Below are 19,366 nucleotides of genomic sequence, written 5' to 3'. Positions count from 1 at the left end.
TTGGTGGTTTAGTCCATGGACGGTTGACCCTATTGTTCTGGGGACTATGAAAGCCTCATGCATCATTGGGGACCATGTGGTAGAGGAAGCTTCTCATCTCATAGCTGGGAAGCAAAGCAAGACAAGAAGGGTCAGGGGTCCCAATATTCCTTTCAAGGCACCCCCCCCCAATGACCTAGCCTCCTCCCCTCAGGCTCCACCTCCTACGTGTTCCACTTCCTCCCAACCGAGCTTCAGGCTGGGACCAAATCTTTAACCACGGACCTTTGGGGAACACTCATTCAAACTACAGCAGGACCCTTCCTTCCTTTATGAATTGACCTCACTGTCTCCAGATGAACCCCAAATAAGTTCTGCACCTGAGAAAGAGGCATCTATTGCAGCAGGGACAGAAACAACTTTAGCCTCTTAATAATAAAACACTCATCCACTGACAGAACCTCAAGTGGATAGTGAGTCATAGTATATGGATCATTACCAAGATGTTAGGGGAAAACTTCCTACTTTAATACTGGAAAATAAAAAATAATAATAATTGATCAAAAGATAGTGGACTTGGGTGCCAGCTGACTAATAGTTCAAACCCTGCCTCTTCTCTGTAAACGCTGTGTGACTTTGAAGTAAGTAACCTAACTTCTCTGTGCCTCAGTTCCCTCATCATCAAAATGGGAATAAAATATTCCCTGTCTCCTGTAGATGAAGTTTCTGACAGTATCATAATTCTTCTGGACAAGCCCTTTGAGCTTTGCAGAATATTTTTTTTTCCTATTTCTGGGATATTCTTCCTTATCTTACCATCCTTTGCTAGGTTGGTAAATTGCAAGATGAAAGCTAGTGACTAATGAGAGTCGATACACGTAAAGAGTTTAGAAGGTGAATGGCAATACAGAACGTGTTTTAATGAACATATTTAGTAGAGTATATGTGCTTAACTAATTTAATTGTTTAACCACCATGAACTGCTGATGTGCAGCTAAAATTCAATGAGAGCACACCTTATAAAATGATTTTGCAAAAAAGTAACCCATACACAGGGCAATAATTCAAATAATTCGAATCTAAAATACCCGATTTTATCCTCCAAAGACCACACGACACTCTTAAGTGTTTCTTCCTTATTTCTGCAGGGGAAAATAAATCATTCAGAAACCAATACGCACGTATCAACCGACTCTGGGACGCCCACAGCAGCACCGTCATCAAGCGGGTGCGCGTCTTGAAGTTCTCTCTGCATCTGAAGATATCAATCTTCCCCCGGCTCTTCCGTGGCTCACTACTAATGCACTGTGTGGAAAGACTGTGATTTATGGAACCCGTCCTGCGATGACGGCTTCGTCGTTGCCACTGTTTTGCTACATAAACAATCAGGAGGGAACGAACGTCACATCCATCTTACTGTGTTTCTGCACCATACATGCAGACGGAGTTCGGACAGTTTGTAAGTCTTCTGCACAAGCCCTTCCTGAAGTTGTGAGCTGGGCAGAATTTTTCCCCCCCTCTTTCTGGAATTTTCTCCCTTCCCTTCCCATCCTTTGCTGGGTTGGTGAATCTCAAGATCAAAGGTGAGTGCGTTCACCGCCTTGGACTCCTGTCACGCTCTCCAAAAAGCCTGCGTGGATCCCTCCTGCCACGCCAGCAGCACAGCAGGGCAGCGGCACTCACCCGGGCCCAGTCGCACACGTGCCACCCACGGTGGGTTGATTTATTTCATCTTTGCAAAAAGCGCAAGTCAAAGTGGCATCTCATTTATTTCAAAGTGTGTTTCTTTAATCATGAGGGAGAGTGAGAACTTTATATATATACATTTAAGGGACATTTTCATTTTTCTTTGATTTGCTAGTTCACCTCCTCTGAATGGAAAGCATGAACTCTCCGGCTGCCCTGCTGAAAACCTTTCCCAGTGAACTATAACGAAGATAAAGCCTGGAATCCCAAATATGATGGAAAAGGCCTGTAATCTGGTCCTCCTGAGCCCTTTTGCCCAAGTGGTCCCTCCCTTTGCCTAAAACTCAATGACACGGAGGTGCTCGGTGGCCTGTGGCCCACTTGAAGCCTTATTCTGCTCATTGAAGGAATGCACTTTTCTTTGCACTTCACCTCACTCATGAAACACGCATCTATTTCCTTCAGTGTTCTTTTTTCTCCTTATTCATCCTGTTACCAGAGATACGCCTTCTGTGGCTTCTGCTAATTTGGTAGCGCTCTCCAGGTATCTTCCAGCTGGTTCTTACTGAAATTCTCACTTGCAGAAGTTCAGTTATTCTGGAAGGGAAAACAGACTACAGCAGCCTGGTGCCCTGAAACTCTCACTCCAGGAGTTTATAATAAACTGTGAAAGAAGAAATCAGCCCAAATGGAGGCCAACGACCCCGGCTTCCCCGTGGCCACTCTGGACACGCCACCCAGTGGTGCTGGACGAGCCTGAGAAACGGCCTAACCTTCCCTCCTTGGTTTCTCACTAATACTTCCACTTCACACCACTGCACATCTCGATGTTTCCACCCCGCTGAGCGCGAAGTCATTACTCCCCACATCACAGGTGGCGAAAATTATTGCAACCTTTTTGGAAAAGCAAAGGCCATAAAACCATTCACACTCAATACACCTTGGAACCAGGTTTCTATAGCAAAGGAGGAAAAAGAAAAAAAAAAACAATCCAAAGAAATGCTGCAGGCGTAGATGTTGGTGGTGGGGTTATTTACAACAACTCATACCCAGGGGGGAATGTCTTATAATTATGAGGGTGACTGCTGACTGCCAGCAAGAATTCCTATTACACAAGCGAGGTAAGAGATACAATGAGAGCTCTATTTTGATTTCAACGACAGGAAGTTGTTCTAAAAGAATGGAAGCCAGTATGTGCCAGTGATCACCTGGGTAAGAATGTCAGCACCAAGGGTCGAGTCTCTGCTTTCAAACTCGGATGGAATCTATTGTTTTCATTTTTAAGGCTCCAGTTTTCTACTTGGAATCCAAGTATGAAATGATGACAAGGGACGAACAAGTTAAGGGACTTCTGGGATGGACATTTGGTTACGCATCCACAATTAGGATTCAACACACAAGAGCTCGCCGGCCTTTTCAGAACCACCAGAACCGATGTGACAGTGGCCACGGGGGAGAGGCACGGTGTTCTGAGCATCTCTGTAAATATCTGGCCCAGATCTATCAAGTGATGCTTCCGCCATTCATCAGGCAGACGAAGATCAACCTTGTTATAATAGCGAATTTTCTTCTAATGAATCTTTCCAGTTGTCCATGCGTGAAATAGAGTTTTGTGATACGATGGATAAATTGACTTTTTTTTTTTTTTGCATCAGAATATATTCTGGCAAAGTGATGCTGCAGAATTACAGTCGGTGGTTCTCCATCCTGTCTTCCTAGAACCCTCTGGAAATGGAATGAGCAGGATGTCCACACTCTGGCGTTAAGTGACCCCTTCTTGTCTGCTGCAAAGCACATAATGGCCCTTCTGAACTACAGCGGGCAGCAGCAGCAACCCTCTTCCTGCATGTAAGCCTTTTCTGTCCCCCAACAAGCCAGAGAACTGAACCCCCAATAAGATAGGACAACATGTCGGTATCTATAGAAAAGACATTCGCCTCTGAGAAACGCACATTCAGTTAGGGGCTGCGCTTCTCGATCACTCCTGGTGACCACAGAGGAAAAATCCTGGAGACGTTTGGGGTTTCCACCCACCCACAGGCACCTCTCCCAGGTCAGAGACACACCAGGGCGGACCCTCCATACACAAGGCTATTTCATTCTTGTTATTTCTTTAAAATCTTGCAACTCTCCCTCGGGCTCACAATAGAAAGGTGGACCCTTAAAACTGACCTTCAAGAACTATCTGGAGTCACATCACGCCTCAGAGTCCATTTTTTTCCATATTAAGGTTACTAAATATTTGTTTTAGCCCAACAAGCCCCAACTCACGTTTGATTCACTGCCTAATGTCAGGCCTGTCACCACCTGCAACCTAACAAGGAAATTAAAGCCATCAACCACAAAACACCTTTTTTTTTTAAATAGAAAAGTGAAAATACATCATTGTAGTTTATTTTTCTGCCTCAGTAATCCCAGCTTTCGTCACCAAACTCTCCACGTCCTGTTTCCAATATTCTTTTCCGTTTCCCTAATAAATCAGCTGAACTCAAGTGCGTGGAAAACGAACCCACCTAGACATCCGCACGCCTTGACCTTCCCCCTCCTTACGCTTTCAAGTCATGTGCAATGGTGACATTTCCAGGTGAAGCCCCGGGCACTCTGGGGTGAGACAGGCTTGCATGAGAGTCTAGGGCTTTGCCGCCCACCAGCCCTGTAATCCTCGGCAGGTTACTGGTTCTTCAAGTCTCACCATCTCCAGGCACAAAACAGACATCAGGGGCCACCGACTCACAGGATGGCTGAGGCAGTGAGAGCCGCACCACAGCTAGTGTCCTATGGTCACAGGGTGGACTAGTGCTCAGGGAGGGTCAAAGGTGAGTGGCAGCAGCTGTGTGTGCTGTGCATGCCTGGAAGGTGTGGGAGAGGGTCCGAGGCTCCAGGGTGCTGGGGTGGGAGCTGAAGCCAGATGCCATCCAGAACTTTGGAGAGCAAGAGACCCACAGAGGAAGAGAGAAACGTGGAGGTGGAAACACCCTCTGAGGGCTGGAAATGCAGCAGCTTCATTATGCAAAGAAGCCAAGGGATTCGGCCACCATTAAGTAACTGAACAGAAGGGTGGACAGTGGAGGGCCATTCTAACAGCCTTAAGCATGGGGTTCCCATGTCCCTTCCATTTTCTCTTGAGAACAGCAGGGCCCTTCTTTTGTCTGTAAAACGGAGCTGGCCTCAGTTCTGCAACTTGAGACCCTGTGGTTTTGTACACTCTCCGCCTTGCCTGGCCCAGGTCTGGCTTATATTTATATAAGGACGATATATTCATCGTCCTGTTCCATTTTACTTTAAAATGTCCAGGTTTGGAAGGTCAAGTTCATGGTCACTCTGCTCACGTGCCTTCAGTTTCTGAGCCTTCTGGCTCAGAAGGAGGTCGTGGCCAGTCTCCCCTCCAGGAACGCAGGCTTCCTGGATGAAGTAGAGGAGAAACAGGGTGGAGGACTTCCTCCAGGGTTTGTTCACTTCATTGTCAATTCAGAGAGAGGAGGAAATCCTTCAGTGGACTAACTTGTTGGAACCTAAGGAAACGAGGGCGAAATCCCAGCTCTGTGGAGTTGGAGGATGCATCAGAAAGCAGCCCCCAAACACACACAGAAACAGCATCACCTTTACACACACCAGCCACAGCCTGAGAATGAGACATCAGGAGTCTTTTCTTAAAAGTCGTGTTTTTTTTAAAAATGCATGTCTAGAAGAAAAAATAATGGCAGATAAGAGTTACTCTATGCAGGTACTATTCTACGACTTTTTCTATCACTTAACTTCTTTTTAAGTTCTCACAACTTTGTAAGGTACCTTATGTGTCCCTATTTTAAAGGCTAGAGAGTTGGAGCACACAGAGCTCAGACAGCCTGGTTTGAACCATCTGAAGCACGAGTTCCCAGGCCGTCTAGTTTGCAAGACTGTAGCCAAGTTCAAATCCCAGCTCTGCCTTATCAGCTGGCAAATCATTCAGCCTCTCCAGGTCTCAGATCCTTTACCCTCTGGAGGGGGTATAGGATACATGTAGGTCCCTTGTGAGATTAATGTCCACAAGGCAAAGAGAGGGTCATCCGCACTCCTCAATGCACAGAAAGTGTGTTACTGCTGTTGTTGTCAAGATAAAGCTGTGGAGGTGCTTTCTGCCTGGGAGGAAGGGAACATGCAACAACTGTCATTTGTACGCCCTGAACAGCAGTGGTAGGTGGCTTCCAAGATGGCCCCAGAATCCCCTCCACCAACGAATCTGGGCTGGTGCTGTGACTTGCTTGACCCGTGAGAACACTGTGAAGATGATTCTAGGCCGGTTCAGGACCTGCTTTAGAAAAAGACCTGGCAGCTGCCACTTTTGCCGTCTTGGGGGACCCTGGGCTGCCTGGAGAGACCAGAGGAAGAGACTGTATAGAAATGCCCTGAGGCTCCAGGGCGAGGCCCAGCTTTCCCTGCATCCCTAGTGAGTCTCCAGAAATCTCCAAGCTCCTCCGCTTCCGAATGCATGAGAGCGCCCCCCCACCACCAGAAAGAAACCCAGAAGAAGAAGCGCCTTGCCAAGCCTGATCAACCCCCAGGCATAACAAACAATACAAGTGGTCCTTGTTTTAAGCCACTAAGTTTTGTGATATTTTATTACAAAGCAATAAGTAACCCCCAAATATTTTATTATACAGCAATAAATAACCTGAGCTTCTACCGGTGCCGTCATTCAGCCTAACCTGTGTGTAACTCTGATACATAGAAACAGGATCATGAATGACGGCAAACTCTTTGAAGCCCATGATCGTCAACCCACACTGCAGTAACAACCCTCTCTCCTCTGTCACATTTTGGCTAGTGTATCTATAAAATGATAGTTGCCTGGCCACGTGACTGCCTCACCTCAATCTGTACTTGCTGGGCACTTGCTCTCTACCACATGCTCTGGTCCATCCTGGGAGACAAAGGAAAAAGCCATTTTATTGTTTTATGGTTTGGGTATGGCATGTCCCCCCAGAGCCCCCGTATTAAGGCAAGGAGGTCTGGAGGTGAAGTGATGGGATTGTGGGAGCTATAACACAATCAGTGCATCTCAGTTTGCTTCCCAGCGGCCACCAGCTGACAGCTTTTCCCCTGAGCCCTTTCACTCTGAAGTGCTGCCTCCTCATCGTAGGCCCAGAGCAATGGAGTCAGCCAACCACTGACTGAGACCTCCAAGACCATGAACCCCAAAGGAATTTTCCCCCTGTAAGTTGATCTTGGTGGGTATTTTGATCACAGAGATAGAAAGCTGAATAAAACAACTTAATAAGCAAAGAGTCCTGGGCAAAGTTCATTTTTTTTTTGAGGGGGGTACAGATTGACCTCAGGGGCACTTGACCACTGAGCCACATCCCCAGGACTATTTTGTATTTTATTTAGAGACAGGGTCTCATTGAGTTGCTTAGTACCTCTCCGTTGCTGAGGCTGGCTTTGAACTCGTAATCCTCCTGCCTCCGTCTCCCAAGCCACGGGGATTATAGGTGTGCGCCCCTGTGCCCAGCTCAAAGTTCACTTTGAAAGCAAACAATTGCATCTTTAATGACCTAGCACTAGAGGGTACTGATTTCCATAGTCTTTAGCCTACAGGAAATACGGATTTTTTTAAAAAAAGTTTTAACAATAGAACTATGAAGTCTACTCTGCCTTCTAATCCCTAGAAGTTCTCTCTGTGGGTCAAAATGGACACACAAGTAAAGATACTCTTGGTCTGTCCAAACTTGACCTCATTTTACTCATTGTTACTTGTTTTTTTGGTGCTAGAGATTGAATCCAGACGGGAATACTCCAAACAACTGCCCAAAGAGAATGTGTGATCCAGCCAGAGGCTGAAAGCCAACCAACTTGATTTGGTGACTTTTTTTATTAAAATCACATTCTAAATAATACGGACTATTTGCGAGTTTGTTTTTCCTAGCTGTGAGAATGGTCACTTCCGACAAGTGTGTGGAAATCCCTTTCTTTGGCTTCACAGTCGCTCTGCTGATGTTCCCATTTCCCTTGGGACGTCAACGCCACGTTCAGGCAAATTTTGTGACTTGACAATCCAATCAATCTTCAGGAAAGAAAAAACAAAAACCCACTTTCCTCTAGCTCACATCCTCTTTGGGAGACAACTGTATACGCGTCTCCTTCCTCTCAGCCAAGCTTCTTGAATGAAGTCTGCCTGTTCTCCTTGCCCACACTCCTCAGCCATGGTGCTCCCTAAACCCCAGCCACATGGCTTCCCCCAAACGGTCATCCCAAACACAAGTTGTCACCAAATGCACCCGACACGTCTCAATCCCTCCCAGAGTGGACTTTTTTGGGGCTCTCTCCTCCTGGTTCAGTGGTGCGGTCAGCCCCTCCTGGTTTCCTTCGTTCCCCGCCTTTGCTCCTGACCCACGGGCTGGGGGACCTCAGGGGGCTGCCGCAGCTCCGCGCTCACACTGACTTCCTCGTTGGAGCTCACACTCCACAGTTCCCACTGCTCTTCAGGTGCCTGGGACCCCGCCTCTGCACCTCCAGCCACACCTCTTCTGCTTCTTCTCTGTCCCCACTGTCCCCTCCATCGACGTCTTGAAAACACAGGGATGCAGCAGGCCCCCAAATAAGTGGGTCATTTTCCTTAAAACCTGCCCCATCTCCGTGTCCCTGACCTAGTGAACGGTGCCTCCCTTCATCTGACTGTCGGTGGGAGATCCAAGGACGGCTCCTCCCGATTCCCTGTCTCCCACGTTCAGTCTGTAACCAGGTCTTGCTCACTGTGCCTCCTAAGGGTCCCTGGGTCTGTGAGCAGTCTTCAGCTCCTCGGGTCACTATCTTAGTCTAGACTGTCCTCTCCTGTCCCTGACGTGATGATCAACCACCTGCTACCCCGTGTCTCTGCCACTGGATCAATAGGGACACGGAACGTTGCACGTGAAGTGACGTTAATGAGGTGTCTTGGTTCGATCACAGGTAAACCCCTCTCATCACAGACGCAGATATACGGACGCGACCTTCTAACCTTGAGATCAACATCGGGTGCTTCTCCAACATGTAGAGGATATTTCTAAAAGGCGCCCCTCTGGGAGTTTCCCACTGTGTTGGGATAAGGCCCAGCCTCCTCAGCATGCCCCGGGAAGGTATTTCAAAAGCAGGCGCCTGTCCTCCTCTCCCTGTTCTTCTCTCTCTACTCCCTGCTCCTCCCCGGCAGCTCTTTGGAGGACCTGCCAGCTTCTCTCCTGCTCAGCCTTTGCGACATTTGGTTCTGTCACTGAGGAGAGACGACATCTCATGTCGGTGGCTCCATTCCTTGGTTAAACAGCCCTTTCTCTGGGAAACCTTCCTACAACTTGTAAGTCCCCTGGGTGGGTCTCCTCTGTGTGCTCTGATGAGATCAGGTGTTCTTTATGGTAACTGTTCACTTAATTACCTGTTTTTCTTTTCCATAACCTTTGGGAAGTAGGGGCCATCCCCGCCCCACTACTGTCATTTGATGGATAATGGCAGTGTCTGGCACAAAAATACGTGCAATAAGCTTCGCTGGTTTCCTTTGTGAACTTTCAGTGGTTTGTGGAAGTCTAAAACTGAGGCTCTGAACAAGCACATGGATTACTGCTTTGTTAGCTAGAAGATGGCGGTATCAACCAACGCAACCTGAAGTTAGGGTGCCACCGCCTGGGGTCTACCCTCTTTTCAAGAGCACAAATGCCTGTTCATCATCATTATTTCTTCCAACCTACTGGTTTCATCTCTTCCTTGAGTTGGAAGAATATGAACTTCCAGCTCACAACCGAGCCAGGGGTGGTCCATAGCGCTTTCATGGTGGACTTTCATAGAGGTGGACGTAGGCTGGATAGGAGGCGGTTATCGAGAGTGGCCTTCAATCCTGCATTCCAGAAAGTCAAGATAAACTTTGATGCACTCTTAGGGTTTCTCTGGCCCAAGAATTGCAAATGTATCCCCCCAATCACATGCACGTTAGGAATTTCTAGGGGAAAAAATGTGATCTGGGGCTAGGATGGGGGCCAGCCGTACCGGGTATCAGAGATGGACCCCCACTGAAGAGCCCAGAAGCCTATCCTACTAGGCCCAAAGGCAGAATCCAATCTAGATTGTCTCCTGTATTCAAGGAGTTTCACTTAGGGAGGAACAACGCTAGATTCAGGGGCTATCTCCAGACCTGCCATGAGTTCCACAGGAGTTTACAAAATGTCAGGCCCAGCTCTTCATTATAGCTGCAGTCAGGCGGGGTAGGTACAGCAAGACTGACTCCATGATGCCCAGGTGGATGGGGGAGAAGGCCAACAATTACTCCTTCCCGGACGGTGCTCTCCTGTTATACTACTGCCCATATTAACTAGGTGTGCTCATTGCTGGAGCCCAAGATGAAACAGCTACCTTTGATTTCCTACACATCAATTCAGTTGCCTTACTTCAGCAGCTTAAAAGTACGAGGCGGACTAAAACATCTCAACTTGGAAAAAGACAGCACAGAGAATCTTTCCAAGAAAGTATCCATTCGACAATTCAGTGACTATTAAAACCAAAGAGGAAAGTTCCTTTTAATGCAATTAAAAGTGGCAGATTAAGTCAGCCCAAAATGTCGTAGATAAAATATCTGAGTGTGTGTCTGTTTGTAGGCAGGGTCATTCGCCAGGTTTCGAGTCAGCTGATCCTGACTCCTGGCTTCCTCCTCCATGGCAGGTCCCCTCCGGGGGCTTGAGTCTGCACCACCTGGAGAATCACTGATTTGACAATGCAGTTCTTCCCCTTCCCAGGGTGCTTCTGAGACCGCTCCCCCACTGACTGCTTAGAATTCTTTGACCTCCCTGAAACTTAAAGTGCATTGATTTTTCTAATTCCTCTCAACCCACTGGACCGCTCCTGTCTTATCCAATTTAAAGTTTAATACCACAGCAGGTTGAACCCTGTCCTCCCAAAAGACAAGTCCCCATTTTAAGCCCTGGTGCTGTGAATGCGACCTTATCTGGAAAGGTCTTTGCAGCTATGATAAAGTTACGGATCTCTGAAGAAGATCATCCTGGATACAGACTGGGCCCTAAATTGAGTGTCTGGTGTCCTTACAGGAGAAAGGAAAGAGATAAGAGGAAAAGACACAGAGAGGCAGCTGTGTGTAGATGAAGGCGGAAATTCGACTTGGGCATCTCTAAGCCAAAGAATGCCAAGGATCACCAGCAGCCACCAGCAGGATGAAGAGAGATGAAACAGATTCTCCCTCATGGCTTCCAGGATGAAGCTGGTCCTGAATAAGTCCACCTTACTATCTTCAAGACAGTGGATATGAAAACTTGGAAAGCTGCTAAGTGACTAACGGGTGAGTAACCTATACAGGATGGATACACTGCTGGCATTCTGATTTTAGACTTCTGGACCCCAAATCTGTAAGAGAATTAATTTTCTTTGTTTTAAGTCCACAAATTTTATGGTAATTTGTTATAATAGCCTTAGGAGATTTAATTCAAGTACCCAAATCTCCTCTGCCTTTACTTCTTTTCTTTTTAATCTTTTCTTAATACACTAGTCCAAGATGGACCCTTTATCCATAGCTATGCTTGGACAGTAAAAGCCACTGAAAGTAATAACCAGTACCATGTACAGTCATCCCTCTTATCCACAATTTTTACTTTCCTCAGTTTCAGTTACCCAAGGTCAACCATTGTCCACACATATTAAATAGAAATTTGTATAAACAAACAATTCACAAATCTTAAATTGCACACCATTTGGAGTAGTGTGGTGAAATCTTGCCCTGTCCTGTTCTGTCCAGCCCAGAAGTTGAAGCATCCCTTTGTTCAGTGTATCCATGCTATATAGACTACTCCCCCGTTAGTCACTTATTAGCTTTCTTGATTTTCAGATTCACTGTCCTTGTTCAAGTCAACCCTTGTTTTTTCTAATGGCCCAAAACATAGGAGTATTTAAGCTGGCAATTTAAATACATCCCATAATTCTTGTTATTGTGCATTGCCACAATTATTTTATCGTGAGTCATTATCAGTCATCTCTTATTGTGTCTAATTTATAAGTCATAATTTATCATAGGTGTGTGGGTGTAGGAGAAAACAGAGCATTCACTAGGGTTTGGTACCAGCCATGGATTCAGGCATCACCCAGGGTTCCTTCAACATAGTCCAGAAGGTAAAGGGGAGGCTATTGTAGATTCAGTCATCAACCTGAAATGGACCTAACTTCTCTGTTCCTGTCTGTTCCCTTCCTCCCCTTTCTGCTCAGAGATAGTCTCATTGATTACCTAGAAAACCTCGGCCACCAGACAGGGTCACCAAGCTCACCTATCATCGTACCTACCACACCTACCACGGCAGCCAGCCTCTGGGTCCCTGCCGTTTCCATCACACCTCAGTCCTGGTCCTCCTACCACTCTAGCCCTGCCTTTCTGCCTCCTGTCCAGGCTCGCTCTCTTCTCTGTAGTCAACAGTGACCAGGTTCTTCCTGTCTCCAAGACTGACCTTAGCCCTCTCTTCCTTCCATTCTGCACTGGTTTCCTTGCCAATCCCAGGGGTCCTCACCCTAATTAGCATGCATATGCAAATCACCCCTCAGATATGCAAATTGGGCTTTAGTATCCAACTGCCAACTTGGGACATGGCAAAGAAGTTAAGCAGGTATCTATCCCTTCACCACACCCACCATTCTCCCAAAGCACTCACCTCAGGGGGGCCGTGACCACAAACCCACCACATACCTGAAACCCACACGAGGTGCCAAACTTGGTACTTCGTCTAAGAACATTTTTTTTTTTTTTGGAGCATACAAACCAAAACTGCATGTTTAACATATTATTTGATGAGTCTGGACAGATTCATATATACACCCTGTGATACGTGACAATCACGGTGGTGGACATCTATCTCCAGAAGTTGCCTTGTGTCCCTTTGAGGTCTGTGTGAGTGAGTGTGTGTGATTGTGTGTGTGTGTGTGTGTGTGTGTGTGTGTGTGTGTGTGTGTGTGTGATAGAGACGTTTAACCTGGGATCCTCCACCTTACACTCCTAAGTGTCCAACTCTGCACTGCTGGCGGAGGCACTAAAGTCCAGCAGGTACCTGGGGTTCATTCTGTCTGCAAAACTGAACCTTGATACATAACCACTGCCCAACCCTTCCCCTCCCCGTCCCAGGGCAACCACCACCCAATCTCTGCTTCTGAGTCTGGCTATTTAGAAACCGCACATGAGTGGACTCCCACAGGATCTGTCCCTCTGTGAATGCTGTGTCACTTGGCGTAATGTTGTTCAGGTTCACCCACATTATCACACATGGGAGGATTCTTTCCTAACACTAAAGAACACTGCACCCGAATGCCCAAACGGAGAATTCCATTCTGAAGGTGACACTAGGTCTCTTTCTCCTTCCTGTGTCTGACTCATTTATTTCTTATAACATCTCCCAAATCCAACCCTTTCCCACCCGACATTAGTTCAAGCACTCTCGTTGCATAATGGCCTCCTATCTGCCTCAGCCACTCTCTGGTCTCCTTTGTTCTCCATGACGCAGAAACACTGAGGACCCCATCTTTGGTTAGCTCCTAGACTCAGCACACACCACACTCTCAGTTCTCCACTCTGCAGCCACTAGTCTTTCTTGCTTTCCTGGACTGCTCATCTCTGTTTTTTCTGCCACAGGGCCTTGGCACATGATGTTTCGTATGCCTCAAGTGCTCATTTTCTTCATTCCTACCCTTCCCTCAGATTCCAGCTCTAGCCTTTCTTCCTTAAAAATGTCCTTCCGACCTCTCAGACCAAGTCAAGTTCCCCTCCCACTAGGCTACGCACCCTTCCTGCACTGCCCACAGGCATGACCTCACTTTGACTTCCGCCTCTCGCGCTCTACCTTGTGCATGCCATCAGATCGGTTCTGGTGCTCAGTCCCATTCCCACAGCCACATGGTAGACTCAGTAGGCCTTTCCCTAGGGTCCTAGGTATGCCGACAATTTTAGAAGCATACAATGAAGTTAGGCTGTAGATAACCCCTGTGGTTTATGATTTTCTGTCAAGAGGAAATAAAAGCAAGATCCAGTGGTATCCTCAGTTCATTTCTGCCAGTCTCACTTTTCTATAAACTCAGTCTTCATTTTCTAGGAATTTGGATAAGACTATAACGGCTGACGACGTGGAAGACACTATCCGTTGTATTTCAGAGAAGACGTGATCGTCTGCTGCATTCCCAGGGCAGGAGTGGACACTCCCTGGGCTTGTTCCGCACAGGGAGCTGAGCATGGCTGGCTAATTGCTCTGCAGGCCCTGGACATGCAGGACCCACTCCCTGAGGACTCCTGTGTCAGCTCCACCTGTCACCGTGCGCCTCCTCCTGTCCTGTGACCCAGGGAGGCTTCCGAGGGGAGGTCCTGTCTGACCCTGCTGCCCACCACGTGGGAACCAGCCTCTGGGTCTGGATGCTCAAGGCTCTTTAAGGACATGAGCCCGCAGCTCGGAATGTGCCGGACGTAGGGTCAGCACGAGATACGGAGACCAGAAATGACACTTCTGGGTGAACCTCTGAGGGCGCAGTATGCGCACACACGGGCGCCCCTGGAACTCCAGATAATAGTGAAACTATAACGCAGCTGAGGATGGCAGATCGCAGATGTGAAAATCAGGACGAGCTGAGTACGCACTGTGCGGGCGGCTTTTTTGTTTTAAAAAGGCACATAATTTAAAATACAAATATATCACCTAAACTTAATATGTGGACTAAGTCTTTGTACTTAAAATCACGGTCCTTGTTGTCTGTAGGGCAAGATATCATATATGAGACATTATATGTGATCACAGAGACTTCTCATTAGCCAGCCCTGCTCACGTTCCTCTGAACTCTTTTCCTTCTTGGCTTGACTTTGGACTTCTGGGTTCCTACCTGCATGGTCCGATTTCAGCATGGACCCTGGTAAGTCAATTTAATCGGAATCCCCCTCCACTGGGCAACCTTGGTCTCTAATCACATCCCTCATCTGCTACCTCCTCCACATGGCGTCTGGTTATCCTGGCCTGTTTTCAGCAAAATCTGGTTAGGCGTGTTTATCCATAATGCCCCCCGCTCCTGATGTTTTCTCTTAGTAATTTTCCACCTGCGGACCCTCACCCCATTCCTTGGCTGTAGATCCCCACTTGCTCAGGAGTCTCAGAGTTCAGAATCGAGTCTGATTTCCCTCCCTCCTACGAGACCCCACCAGAGAGGCCCTTCTACCTGCTGCAGGGGTCCTGAATAGGTCTCCAGGACCATGATCGACAAGACTCACGGCATCATCTTTAACTTACTACCACCCACGTACAAGACAGATCTTTACACACCAGCTAAAGCTGACCAACCAGTAAGTCCTACCGAAAAATCCATTCTCTTATACATTTATCTAACATACAACTCTTATCCGCAGGTAGCAAAGTTTGTGCTTTCAAGTATCATTAGAGCCAATAAACAAATCATCCTGTTAAACAATCTCACACTGTCAAATTTTTCATTTGGGATATAAACGAGTCCAGGAAGTCCCTAATTTGCAAAAATAATAAATAATATTTTGGGATGCAGCTAAGAAGAAAGGGTGCTCCAGGGTAAAACACTGATTTTTTTTTTAAAACTAGAATAGCTGCAGTTGTATGATGTACTTGTCCATCAATCGTGATATAAAGATGTCCTATAAATTTTCCTCTGCCTTCTCTAATTCAGGAGTGAATTTTCTTCTTTAAAAAAAAACCAAAACTACATATAAATATCATATTGAACTGACAAATTAATCTTTTGGGCTGTGGAGATCACAAAAAAACCTTGCTAAGAATAGTTCATGATAAGAATGATTTCAAGTTATCCACTTTGCTTGCCACGTGTTTTGATTCTTTCTCCCCAAAGAGCTTGCAATGGAAAGCTTCCCGATTTTAACATGAGTAATTGGACACCACTGTCTTTGCCTGTCTCAGGGACAAGTTTTCCAGTGTCTGGAAGAAGTCAGTGTCATGGATCATGGGAGGAGGACCCGGGCTTCCTTCTGTCCTCGCCACAGGTATTAACGAAGGCCTTGGCCTGCTGGGAGGCCCACTCCATCATCCCGGGATTCACGCTGACAAATGGCAATTATTTAAATGTGTGTTTATGTTCTTACAAACAATTCTGCATAGCAAAGTCAGAGAGGGGTTTGTGGGATCTTGGTTGCTGTTTTTTTTCAGTGCTAACGAATGCTCCCACTTTCTTTCTAGGCCTGCAGAATCTATTCCAGTTAGATTTCTTCTTCCTTTACTTTTCTTCTTTGTTTTTTACTATACGATTTATTTTTATTTTTTTAGCTTTCATTTTTAACGGGCACATCATAACCGTATATATCTATGGGGCAGAGTGTGATCATCACCTTGTGTATACACCGTGTAATGATCAAATCAGGGTAATTCCCATTTCTTTTTCCTTAAAAACTTGTCATTTCTTTGTACTAGACTCATTCAAGTTCTTTTTTGCAATAGATCAATCGTTGTTGTAAACTTTGATCGCTCTATTGTGCTGCAGAACACCAGAATTTATTCCTTCTGTGCCAAACAGCATCTCGATACCTATAATCCATGGACCAAGGAGGGTCCTTTTCGACTCCCTCAGTGGAGGACATTCATTTGGAGTCTTTCTCACCTGAAAATTACTCAGTGGCTTTTCAGGATCCACAAATGATCCACAATCCACCTTAAGCCCTCCGCACAATGACGGAGCCGGTGGAGAACACGCGGAGGGGCCATGGGTTGGAGATGTGTTCATTCTTATCTTAGGAATAAGATAATTACACCAACAGGGTGTCAGGGATCTCATCAAGAAAGAGAGTCATGAAACATGAATTGGGGGGGTCTGTTGCGGGAACCTTTAAGATTTCAAGACTCCCTCCAACTTTTCTGTCTGCTGTTCTCTTTCTTTTCTCAAAGTGATTGGCATGAAGATTCTCAGATCTGTGGACCGAGGCTCAGGTATAAGAAGCAGGTCGTCTTAGACTTCAAAGTTAGTTTGGGGGCCAAACAAAGGAGGAGGACACCCCACAATCAGGCAGTGATGATTCTCACGAGAGAATCAGGGGATAGAGAGCAGATAGGGTGAAGGAAACCAAGGCCCTAAGCCAGGCTGGGGGACGGACCAGCACATGATTGAAGCACAGTGCCGTGGACTAACTCGTGTCCCGTCCAAGTTCCTACGTTGAAGCTGTAAGTCTCAGTGTGACGGGATGAGGAGGTGGGTCCCTGGAAGGGTAATAAGGATTGGTGCAGGTATCAGGAGAAACTCTAGAGAGGATATTCTCTCTCCGCCTGTCTCTGCACAAAAAGAGGGAGTGTGTGGAGTGTGTGGAGCAAGATGGCGGCCACCTACCAGCCAAGAGGAGGAGAGTGTGGTCATTTAACATGTGGAATGGAGCCCCCAATTCCATCTCAGAATGGAACCCACCTTGTCCGCACCTTGATTTTGGACTTCTGGCCTCCATAACCATGAGAAATAGATTCATCTTGTTTAAGTCACCCCAGTCTGTGGAATTGTTATGCCAACCCAAGCAGACTAAGCCCAAACCATAAAGAACCTGTAGAGCTCTTCCACCATCTCATCTCAAACCCCCAAAAAGAGGGCAATAACTCTCTTTTCTATCCTTGTACATTTCCCTCTGAACACTCTCCCTTATTTAAAAATGTCCACTTCCATTGCCAACTAACATCTCCACAAATATTAACTCCTGTAAGCAGTTAATTCTTAGCTAACTCTTAGCCCTTGCTTTAGAGATGAGAAACTGAGACACAGAGTTCAATGAATTGAGCAAGCTATTGAGCTAGCAGGTGTCAGAGCTGGGATTTGAACCCGGGCAGTCGGACCCCAGGACGGACCAGCCCTCAATCTTGCTGACCCTCCCACACTCCCTGGCTGCTCACCCCACTGAGAACTGCACAGCTATCCTGATCATCCCCAATGACGATTCCTTTCCACTCTTTGTTCTCCTGCCTTGTCTAGGGATCACTTATTCAAGATGTTTTTCCCTCCATGAAAGAACGTACTCTCATCTGCCAACGAGCGCACATAACTCATTTTGTGCCGTGAGCTGGCTTGCACCCGAGCAGCAAAAATAGAATGAATGATAAGAAACGGACTGTCAGCGGGCCCCGCGTTCCATCAGAGACAAGGTGGAGCTCTAAGTTCCCATCATTTATAGATCCAATAAAATGATGGTTTTTAAATTAAAAGGCAACAACAACAAGAACAACAACAACAAAATCGGTGAGATTTGAGAAGACACAGGTTGTCAAGGCCATTCTCCATCACACTGAGCCATCACCAAAGACCAGGGCCATCCCAAGCCTTGAGTTTTCTCTTTGTTCAGCTTCCGAGCATGAGATCCGACCAGGAAGACCCAGGGTTGGAATCCAGGGGAGACAGAGGACGCCGTCACCCTACCTGCCGACGTGTGCTTGAACTTCTCGCTCTTCTTCTTCCTCCACTTCCAGGGCTTGAAGATCCTGCCCAGGTTGGCAAACTTACTCCTCCTCCGGATGGGTGGGGTGTGGGTACCTGGGACCAGGGAGTCGGAACGCATCGCCGCCAGCCTCTCCACCTCCTCAGCTTGTTTTTCCCAAGGAAGAGACGGAAACACAGAGGGGAGAGAAAAAAAAAAGTGTTAAAATGGGAGCCTCACAGATGGCCAGCGTTTTCCATGGTTACAGATAACAGGAACCACGTGGCTCCAGCTCCGTTTGCCTTTTGGAATGGAAGTCATACCACTGTGTTCTAACGGCTGGGGACAGTCAGCCAAAGTCGAGAGTCGCAGAGCCTGCCGACCAGATTCATCCATCCATCCATCCATCCATCCATCTGTGCATGCACCCATTCATTCCTAAGTAAGAGACGGGGGTCTCAGTATGTGGCACAGGCTGGCCTTGGCCTCCTTGAGCCTCCTGCCTCAGCCTCCAAAGCAACTGGGATGAGAGGTGTGTCTCTGCACCTGTTACCCCAACCAGATCCACCCAACCTCACTTAGGGGAAGGGAAGGGGGAGGGAGAGGGGGAGGGGGAAGGGAGGAGGAGGGGGCAGCGGTTCTCTTGACCTGTAAGAGACCCCACCTAAAAAGCAAGGAAAGACCATCCCAAGAGTCAAATGAGGGTCAGCGATTTCTCAGCTTAGACTTGGCAGATGCCATCAGTATAACCTTGGTGAGAAGAAAGGAGACAGTTTTATCAAGGGTCTGTCTCCCTGCTGACATCTCCACCACGCACGGCTCTCCACTTCCCTCCTGCCTGCTTTACCAAGGTCCGGAGGAGCACTGAGTTCTGTACAGGACACTTACTATCTGTCTTAAGGGCACTGACCAACTTTAGAATCGTGCACACTTCCAACAGAATTTACAACTTCCTCTTAGGTCTTTTTTTTTTTTTTCCCCTGTAGATGTGCTTTCAAAAATCTTCTAAGAAATTGAGAGCTGGGAGTATTTGGAGGGAGCATCTAGACTGTTCTCAATGACACAGCATTTGCAGAGTGCAGGATCTGGATGGTCCCCCAAAGAACCATGTGTGAAAGGCTGGGTCCATAACCTGTTGCACTACTGGGAGGTGGTGGACCCTTTAAGAGGTGGGGCCTAATGAAAGGTCCTAGGTCACTGGGGGTGTGGCCTAGTCTCCTTCTCTGTTCCTTTTGCTTCCCTCCCAGGAGGCAAACAGTTTACTCCACCATGCACTCCCCACCAGAATGTGCTGCTTCACTACCAACCCAAAGCAACAGGCCC

The 19,366-nt window shown here is 47.1% G+C and overlaps 1 protein-coding gene across 11 annotated transcripts in view; it reads right to left on the bottom strand.

Annotated features, from left to right (window-relative positions):
• Phactr1 (phosphatase and actin regulator 1) overlaps positions 1-19,366 on the bottom strand; it is a 486,260-nt gene that overhangs the window by 173,106 nt on the left and 293,788 nt on the right. For all 11 annotated transcript variants that reach the window (XM_040282130.2, XM_040282134.2, XM_040282135.2 and 8 more), the window contains one exon: positions 18,046-18,210. In XM_040282130.2, coding sequence (XP_040138064.1) covers positions 18,046-18,210 — 165 coding nt within the window. The remainder of the gene's footprint in view (positions 1-18,045; positions 18,211-19,366) is intronic.

This window comes from Ictidomys tridecemlineatus, chromosome 8, assembly GCF_052094955.1.
Source record: "Ictidomys tridecemlineatus isolate mIctTri1 chromosome 8, mIctTri1.hap1, whole genome shotgun sequence".
In the NCBI taxonomy this organism is placed as follows: domain Eukaryota; kingdom Metazoa; phylum Chordata; class Mammalia; order Rodentia; family Sciuridae; genus Ictidomys; species Ictidomys tridecemlineatus.
The sequence above is the reverse complement of the archived record's forward strand: the minus strand, read 5'-3'. Positions and strand labels throughout refer to the sequence as shown.